Source organism: Oncorhynchus masou, chromosome 23 (genome assembly GCF_036934945.1).
Source record: "Oncorhynchus masou masou isolate Uvic2021 chromosome 23, UVic_Omas_1.1, whole genome shotgun sequence".
Lineage (NCBI taxonomy): Eukaryota > Metazoa > Chordata > Actinopteri > Salmoniformes > Salmonidae > Oncorhynchus > Oncorhynchus masou.
Window position 1 is genome coordinate 173437 of NC_088234.1, and position 9406 is coordinate 182842.

At 40.0% G+C, this 9406-nt stretch overlaps 1 protein-coding gene across 1 annotated transcript; it reads left to right on the forward strand.

The window, feature by feature from the left end:
- Positions 1-3408: 3408 nt before the first annotated feature.
- LOC135510150 (endonuclease domain-containing 1 protein-like) lies at positions 3409-9108 on the forward strand. Its single transcript, XM_064930933.1, has 2 exons — positions 3409-4813; positions 6123-9108. Exons 1-2 carry the CDS (start codon positions 4484-4486, stop codon positions 6819-6821), a joined length of 1029 nt encoding a protein of 342 aa, XP_064787005.1. The 5' UTR covers positions 3409-4483; the 3' UTR covers positions 6822-9108.
- The last annotated feature ends 298 nt before the right edge of the window (positions 9109-9406 follow it).

Below are 9406 nucleotides of genomic sequence, written 5' to 3' on the forward strand. Positions count from 1 at the left end.
TCAGAGTCCATGGGGCAGGGGGGCTGGACTGGCGAGTGTTATCCAGGTTAAAAAACTAACAATGACTAAATAGCTTGTAGCTAGTTAGCTGGTTAGCTTCTGGAGGTTCTTGAGTGTGTTCTAAAAATTAAAAATAATAGCGATTCCGTATCACATTGGTTGAGGCAGGTTTCCGGAAGGTATAAAAACAAATTAAAAATCAGGAAGAGATAGAAATTACATATGGGCCACTGCGTGTTTGGGACGCGGAAATGCAGACGGTTAGCAGGCCTGTGCTAACAAGCTAACAGATTAGCAGGCCTGTGCTAGCAGATTAGCAGGCCGGGGTAAACAAGGTAGTAGTTAGCGGACCTGGGCTAAACAAGCTAGCAGTTAGCATGCCGAATTAGCAAGCAAGGAGATAGCGAGGGCTAGAGAGTTAGCCTTTGGAGGGCGTCGCGATGGGGTGAGTCTGTTTATTCCTCTTCATGCAGTGACATCGATAGACCGGTCGTGGGTCCGGGTATTGTAGCCCAGGAGTATGCTATGAGCACAGGAGCTCTGGCCGGGCTAGCTTCAAGCTACGTGGGTGGAAACGCTGGCCAGGAGTAATCAACCAGGGTTGCGGTTTAGCTTGATAGCTAGTTGTGAATATCCAGCTGAGAGATGTTCCATTTGCGGTGGGAATCCGGGGTTAAAAAAAAAATAATAGGTCCGTTATGCTCTGGTTAGCGTCGCGTTGTTCGAACTGGCGAGAGCTTTCCGAGCTAAGGGTTAGCTGATGACCAGTTAGCTGAAGACCGCTAGCATAGCAGGTTGTTAGCTGGCTAGCTTCAGTTGAGGGGTTCCGGTTCCGAAGTAAATATAAATACTTAAGTAAAAGTAGCTACATTGGGTGAGGCGGGTTGCAGGAGAGTATTTGGAAGCGAGCAAAAATGTTTTTACAGATATGCGAAGAAAAATATCTAAAACTATCTAAAACGAAAAAGAGACGATATTTACAGAGAGACGATACGACAGGACGACTTACTGCTACGCCATCTTGGAAATCAGCATGTTGTTTGTTCAACAGTATCTTCTAAATCAAAGAGGAAGAGGCGAAGCATGAATATGTTGGTAATATGAATAAAGATGTAAATGTAGCCAAAGATTATAGGGTCCCCTAGGAAACACTGAACATCACTTTGGTTCCTAACCTGTCACAATAACTCTTCCATGGGCATTTTCATTCGTTGTCATGTCAACCACTGTATTCAAAGTGCCCAATATTATTTATATTCTAACTATATAGAATTATAATATACATTCTATTTCCATGATTCCAAAAGTTCACCCAAGTGTTTTGATTTAAATCAAAAATTTGTTAAAAAATATAATGATATGATATGCAGGAAATGTAGGTTTAATTGAACAGAATAAACAATCAGAATGGAGAAAGACCCATTGCTCTATGTTGTCACCGATCACTCACTACTCATGCAACTTTTACTAATCAAAAACCAAAAATGTGAAAAATATAATGATATGATATTGTGAAACAACAACAGCTAACAACAACAACAGCTAACAGCTAACTCCAATTAGAAAGCTCTTATCCAATGGGATAATGGTTGGTTCGTTTCTCTACATGACCAAGTGGTTTTGTTTACATCCATTGATGACTTTTAGTTTTATTGAAGAGTAAAAAAGGTTTTGAGGCCCTAAAGTAAATATAAATCCCGCCACTTTTGGTTGAATTGTAAATGACTGGTACGTCCTAGGAACATATTTACTGTGTAATGGTAGCTTAGATATGTTATTTACATAAAAATATGATTAATCGAAGATAAATAATATTTTCATAATAAACTAAAGTCTAAAAGTGTTAGTTTGTTCCCCCGTCTCCTCTACTCTCACTGAGAAAAGGCCTCAACTGAAGAATCTACAGCTGCTGAGTCTGAGGTGTTAACCAGTCCTGTGCTGCTCTGACCACAGTGTTGTTAGGAAACACATTTTCTAACTCTACATACACAGCCTTGTGTCCGCTGTTACTGTGACCTACTTCAGTTAGTGGAAATAAACTCAGCAGTGGTCAGACCACAGAATACACCAACATAAATACACTGCTCGGGCGGCAGGGTCGCCTAGTGGTTAGAGCGTTGGACTAGTAACCGAAAGGTTGCAAGTTCAAATCCCCGAGCTGACAAGGTACAAATCTGTTGTTCTGCACCTGAACAGGCAGTTAACCCACTGTTCCTAGGCCGTCATTGAAAATAAGAATTTGTTCTTAACTGACTTGCCTATTTAAATAAAGGTCAAAAAAACATTTCATTTTGTTGTACACATCTTCCTCCATTTCATTCAGTTGGACACATCTTCCTCCATTTCATTCAGTAGGACACATCTTCCTCCATTTCATTCAGTTGGACACATCTTCCTCTGTTTCATTCAGTTGGACACATCTTCCTCCGTTTCATTCAGTTGGACACATCTTCCTCCATTTCATTCAGTAGGGCTGCAGGGCTCTCCAGAGGGTGGTGAGGTCTGCACAACGCATCACCGGGGGCAAACTACCTGCCCTCCAGGACACCTACAGCACCCGATATCACAGGAAGGCCATAAAGATCATCAAGGACAACAACCACCCCAGCCTGTTCACCCCGCTTCCACCCAGAAGGTGAGGTCAGTACATGTGCATCAAAGCTGGGACTGAGTGATTGGGAAAACAGCTTCTGTTTTTCAAGGCCATCAGACTGTTAAACAGCCATCACTAACATTGAGAGGCAGCTGCCTACATAAAGACTTGAAATCATTGGCCACTTTAATAAATGGATCACTAGTCACTTTAATAATGCCACTTTAAGAATGTTTACATATCTTGCATTACATTTACATTTACATTTAAGTCATTTAGCAGACGCTCTTATCCAGAGCGACTTACAAATTGGTGAATTCACCTTCTGACATCCAGTGGAACAGCCACTTTACAATAGTGCATCTAAATCATTAAGGGGGGTGAGAAGGATTACTTATCCTATCCTAGGTATTCCTTGAAGAGGTGGGGTTTCAGGTGTCTCCGGAAGGTGGTGATTGACTGTCCGTGAGGGAGTTTGTTCCACCTGTTTACATATCTTGCATTATTCATCTAATATGTATATACTGTATTCTGTCACACCCTGATCTGTTTTACCTGTCCTTGTGATAGTCTCCACCCCCTCCAGGTGTCGCCCATCTTTCCCATTATCCCCTGTGTATTTATACCTGTGTTCTCTGTTTGTCTGTTGCCAGGTCAACCAGATATTTTTTGTTGTACTTCTCAGTCTGTCTTTTTCCCGCCCTCCTGGTTTTGACCCTTTCCTGTCCTGACTCTGAGCCCGCCTGCCTGACCACTCTGCCTTCCCTGACCCTGAGCCCGCCTGCCGTCAGGTACCGTTGCCCCACCTCTGGTTTACTGACCCCTGCCTGCCTTGTCCTGTCTATTGCCTTCATACCTGATAGTATACTATGCTATCTATACTATGCTATCTATACTATACTATACTATACTATACTATACTATACTATCTATTGCATCTTAGCTGCTGTGACACTGCTCCTCCATATATATATATATATATACACTGCATTCTACACTATCTATTCTATACTATATATTGCATCTTAGCTGCTGTGACACTGCTCCTCCATACAGTGCCTTGCGAAAGTATTCGGCCCCCTTGAACTTTGCGACCTTTTGCCACATTTCAGGCTTCAAACATAAAGATATAAAACTGTATTTTTTTTGTGACGAATCAACAACAAGTGGGACACAATCATGAAGTGGAACGACATTTATTGGATATTTCAAACTTTTTTAACAAATCAAAAACTGAAAAATTGGGCGTGCAAATTGCCATCATACAAACTGAGGTAGCAGACTTTGTGAAAATTAATATTTGTGTCATTCTCAAATCTTTTGGCCACGACTGTATGTGAGGCCTTTGAGACATCATACTAAATATGTTGACTTGCTGGTCAAGGGAAATGCAAGTTTACTTCTTTGAGTTGTTGTGTCAGAGGCGCTAAGCCTTGTGGGATATTAATGAATGTGAACTCGGCAACCGTAATTCCAGAACAGTCCCACTGTGGTAATAGTGTGATGTGTATCTTCTGACAGACTCTATGCTGAGTAAAGTCATGTTTTTATCCTAAAACGTTTTTCTACCAGAACCAAAGTGTGGATGCAGTCACTATTTAGAGCAGTCTAATCTCATTAACCCAGAACTATAATCTTGTGTGATTAAGTTCTGGGTCCATACGAGTCAGAAACTACAGTAGGTGAGTCACATGTTATTTGTTACAGCAGTTTCCATTGAAATTAACAGAGGTGTTTATGCAAATCAACCCTTTCTGTCTTGACATCTGAAGGAGGAGTCTCTGAAAATCTATTTAAATCAGTCTGTCCTGACTCAGCTCAACAGTCTCCAGTCTACCAACTGGTCTCTGTAACTTCATCTTTGTCTCTGTGGTGTACAGTCTTCAGGTGATGATGGGGGTATTGAATCATCTCTCCACTCTCCTCCTCCTCTCTCTCCTTCCTCCTGCTCTCTCTCATGTAGTGGAGAACTTCAGTGTTGTTCCACAGTGCCAGACGTTCTTCCTGAATGACACAACTCCAAATCTCCCAGGTATTTTGGTTGGTGGGACTGTCCAGAACCAGGGCCGCTACAAGCCGATTTGCCAGTTGTACAACAACATCTACAGGTTTGCAACTCTGTACGACACGACCAACAGGATCCCTGTGTTCTCAGCCTACACCTTCTCTGGTCCTCCTACAGACCCCAGACCACATCAACCCTGGATGATCGAGCCCCAGGTAGGACCAATGTTTTTTCATATAACATGACATGATTTGTTTACTGCTATACAGTTGAAGTCAGACGTTTACATACACTTAGGTTGGAGTCATTAAAACTCATTTTTCAACCGCTCCACACATTTCTTGTTAACAAACTGTCATTTTGGCAAGTTGTTTAGGACATCTACTTTGTGTATGACACAAGTATTTTTCCAACAATTGTTTACAGACAGATTATTTCACTTTTATAATTCATTGTATCACCCAGTGGGTCAGAAGTTTACATACACTAAGTTGGCTGTGCCTTTTAAACATCTTGGAAAATTCCAGAAAATGATGTCACGGCTTTAGAAGCTTCTGAAATGGCTAATTGACATCATTTGAGTCAATTGGAGGTGGACCTGTGGATGTATTTCAAGGCCTACCTTCAGCCTCTTCACATGACATCATGGGAAAATCTAAAGAAATCAGCCAAGACCTCAGAAACAAAATTGTAGACCTCCAAGTCTGGTTCATCCTTGGGAGCAATTTCCAAATGCCTGAACAATCCCAGAACAACAGCAAAGAACCTTGTGAAGATGCTGGAGGAAACAGGTACAAAAGTATCTATATCCACAGTAAAACGAGTCCTATATCGACATAACCTGAAAGGCCGCTCAGCAAGGAAGAAGCCACTGCTCCAAAACCGCCATAAAAAAGCCAGACCACGGTTTGCAACTTTACATGGGGACAAAGATCATACTTTTTGGAGAAATGTCCTCTGGTCTGATGGGGGTGCTTTGCTGCAGGAGGGACTGGTGCACTTCATAAAATAGATGGCATCATGAGGCGGGAAATTATGTGAATATATTGAAGCAACATCTCAAGACATCTGTCAGGAAGTTAGAGCTTGGTCGCAAATGGATCAAAATGGCTTAAGGGGAGAACAAAGTCAAGGTATTTGAGTGACCATCACAAAGCCCAGACCTCAGTCCTATAGACAATTTGTGGGCAGAACTGATAAAGCGTGGGCGAGCAAGGAGGCCTACAAACCTGGTTCAGTTACACCAGCTCTGTCAGGAGGAATGGGCCGAAATGCACCCAACTTATTGTGGGAACAACAAGGGGACAACAAGGAAAAACTGAGTTTAAATGTTTTTGGCTAAGGTGTATGTAAACTTCCGACTTCAACTGTATATCACAGACAGTTATGTTACAGAATATAAAACTACCACTATGGAGGGTGTAGAGACTTGATTGTCTTGATTTTGAACCCCCCCCCCCACCCCGGAAAAGAGGGTTTATTGTACAGAAGGTTTGTGAATGGATGTATGATTGTTTCCTGCAGCTCAACGATGTAAACAACAGCCATGAAATGGAGATTATGGAAGAACACTCTCAACACCAGGCTGGGAACTACGACTATATTAACTCAATACAAAATAAAGGGGTGAACAGAGGTCATCTCTTCCCAAATTCACATGCTCATGACCTTGATACTCAGAGGTCCACCTTTACCCTGACCAACATCGTTCCCCAGGTGGTGTCCTTCAACAATGGCATCTGGAGAGAAATGGAGGAACATGTCAGAGAAAAGCTGATGACGGACTGTTTTAGTAACAACAGGAAGATAAAGGCCTATGTGGTGACTGGAGCAGTGCCCAGTAAGAGCAACACACTGAACAACACACTGAACGCACTTAACAACACACTGAAGAACGCACTGAACGACAGAGTGAACATCCCAGATCTCATGTGGACAGCCTACTGCTGTTTGGACAAGAAGAAAAAGTGGATGGCGGAAGCACACTGGGGGAGGAACAAGAAGGTCAAGAGGAAAACATTGAACCCAGAAACCTTGGGAGCACTCGAAAAGAAGTTGAGCGAATTTCACCAAGGTGATCGTGTCCAGGTGTTCCCAAAGGATTGTCCAAGAGGTCCTAAACCTACCACTCCCTCTAACCAACCCAGTTGGAAGAATTCTCTTAAAATAATTTCTTCCAAAGTCAGGAATCTTTACAATTCCATGATGAATAGAATTGGATGATCAAGGTACAGATGCTCAGACTATATCAACAAATTATCAACTAAACTCTGTTGAAATGATGTTGATATGCAACCACTTGTTATGGTTAGAGTAATGATTATAAGGGTTATAGTGGTAATCAGGGTTATAGTGGTAATCAGGGTTATAGTGGTAATCAGGGTTATAGTGGTAATAAGGGTTATAGTGGTTATAAGGGTTATAAGGATTATAGGGGTTATAGGGTTATAAGGGTTATAGTGGTAATAAGGGTTATAGTGGTAATAAGGGTTATAGTGGTAATAAGGGTTATAGTGGTTATAAGGGTTATAAGGATTATAAGGGTTATAAGGATTATAGGGGTTATAAGGGTTATAGGGGTTATAGTGGTAATAGTGGTTATAGTGGTTATAAGGGTTATAAGGATTATAGGGGTTATAAGGGTTATAGGGGTTATAAGGGTTATAGTGGTAATAAGGGTTATAGTGGTTATAAGGGTTATAAGGATTATAGTGGTTATAGGGGTTATAGGGGTTATAAGATTATAGTGGTTATAAGGGTTATAGTGGTTATAGGGGTTATAGGGGTTATAAGATTATAGTGGTTATAAGGGTTATAAGGATTATAGGGGTTATAGGGGTTATAAGGGTTATAGTGGTTATAGGGGTTATAGTGGTTATAGGGGTTATAGTGGTTATAGGGGTCATAGTGGTTATAGTGGTTATAGGGGTTATAAGGGTTATAGTGGTAATAAGGGTTATAGTGGTAATAAGGGTTATAAGGGTTATAAGGGTTATAGTGGTTATAAGGGTTATAGTGGTTATAAGGGTTATAGTGGTTATAGTGGTAATAAGGGTTATAGTGGTTATAGGGGTTATAGTGGTTATAGTGGTAATAAGGGTTATAGTGGTTATAGTGGTTATAGGGGTTATAGTGGTTATAGGGGTCATAGTGGTTATAGTGGTTATAGGGGTTATAAGGGTTATAGTGGTAATAGGGGTTATAGTGGTAATAAGGGTTATAGTGGTTATAAGGGTTATAGTGGTTATAAGGGTTATAGTGGTTATAAGGGTTATAGTGGTTATAGTGGTAATAAGGGTTATAGTGGTAATAAGGGTTATAGTGGTAATAAGGGTTATAGTGGTAATAAGGGTTATAGTGGTAATAAGGGTTATAGTGGTAATAAGGGTTATAGTGGTTATAAGGGTTATAGTGGTTATAGTGGTAATAAGGGTTATAGTGGTAATAAGGGTTATAGTGGTTATAGGGGTTATAGCGGTTATAAGGGTTATAGTGGTAATAAGGGTTATTGGTGGTTATAAGGGTTATAAGGGTTATAGTGGTAATACTTGTTATAGTGATTATAAGGGTTATTGGTGGTAATAAAGGTTATAGTGGTAATAAGGGTTATAGTGGTAATAAGGGTTATAGTGGTAATAAGGGTTATAGTGGTTATAAGGGTTATAAGGGATATTGGTGGTTATAAGGGTTATAAGGGTTATAGTGGTAATAATTGTTATAGTGGTTATAAGGGTTATTGGTGGTAATAAGGGTTATAGTGGTAATAAGGGTTATAGTGGTTATAGTGGTGATAAGGGTTATAAGGGTTATTGGTGGTAATAAGGGTTATAGTGGTAATAAGGGTTATAGTGGTTATAAGGGTTATAGTGGTTATAGTGGTAATAAGGGTTATAGGGGTTATAGTGGTAATAAGGGTTATAGTGGTAATAAGGGTTATAGTGGTAATAAGGGTTATAGTGGTAATAAGGGTTATAGTGGTAATAAGGGTTATAGTGGTAATAAGGGTTATAGTGGTAATAAGGGTTATAGTGGTTATAAGGTTTATAGTGGTTATAGTGGTAATAAGGGTTATAGTGGTAATAAGGGTTATAGTGGTTATAGGGGTTATAAGGGTTATAAGGGTTATAGTGGTAATAAGGGTTATAAGGGTTATAGTGGTTATAAGGGTTATAGTGGTAATAAGGGTTATAGTGGTAATAAGGGTTATAGTGGTAATAAGGGTTATAAGGGTTATAGTGGTTATAGTGGTAATAAGGGTTATAGTGGTTATAGTGGTAATAAGGGTTATAGGGGTTATAGTGGTAATAAGGGTTATAGTGGTTATAGTGGTTATAGGGGTTATAAGGGTTATAGTGGTTATAAGGGTTATAGGGGTTATAGTGGTTATAGGGGTTATAAGGGTTATAGTGGTTATAAGGGTTATAGTGGTAATAAGGGTTATAGTGGTAATAAGGGTTATAGTGGTAATAAGGGTTATAGTGGTAATAAGGGTTATAGTGGTAATAAGGGTTATAGTTATAGGGTTATAGTGGTAATAAGGGTTATAGTGGTAATCTCTTTATAGTGGTAATAAGGGTTATAGTGGTAATAAGGGTTATAGTGGTTATAAGGGTTATAGTGTTATATATTATAGTGGTTATAAGGGTTATCTGGTTATAGTCTTATAATGTTATATGGTAATAAGGGTTATAGTGGTAATAAGGGTTATAGCGGTAATAAGGGTTATAGCGGTAATAAGGGTTATAGTGGTTATAAGGGTTATAGTGGTTATAAGGGTTATAGTGGTTATAAGGGTTATAGTGGTTATA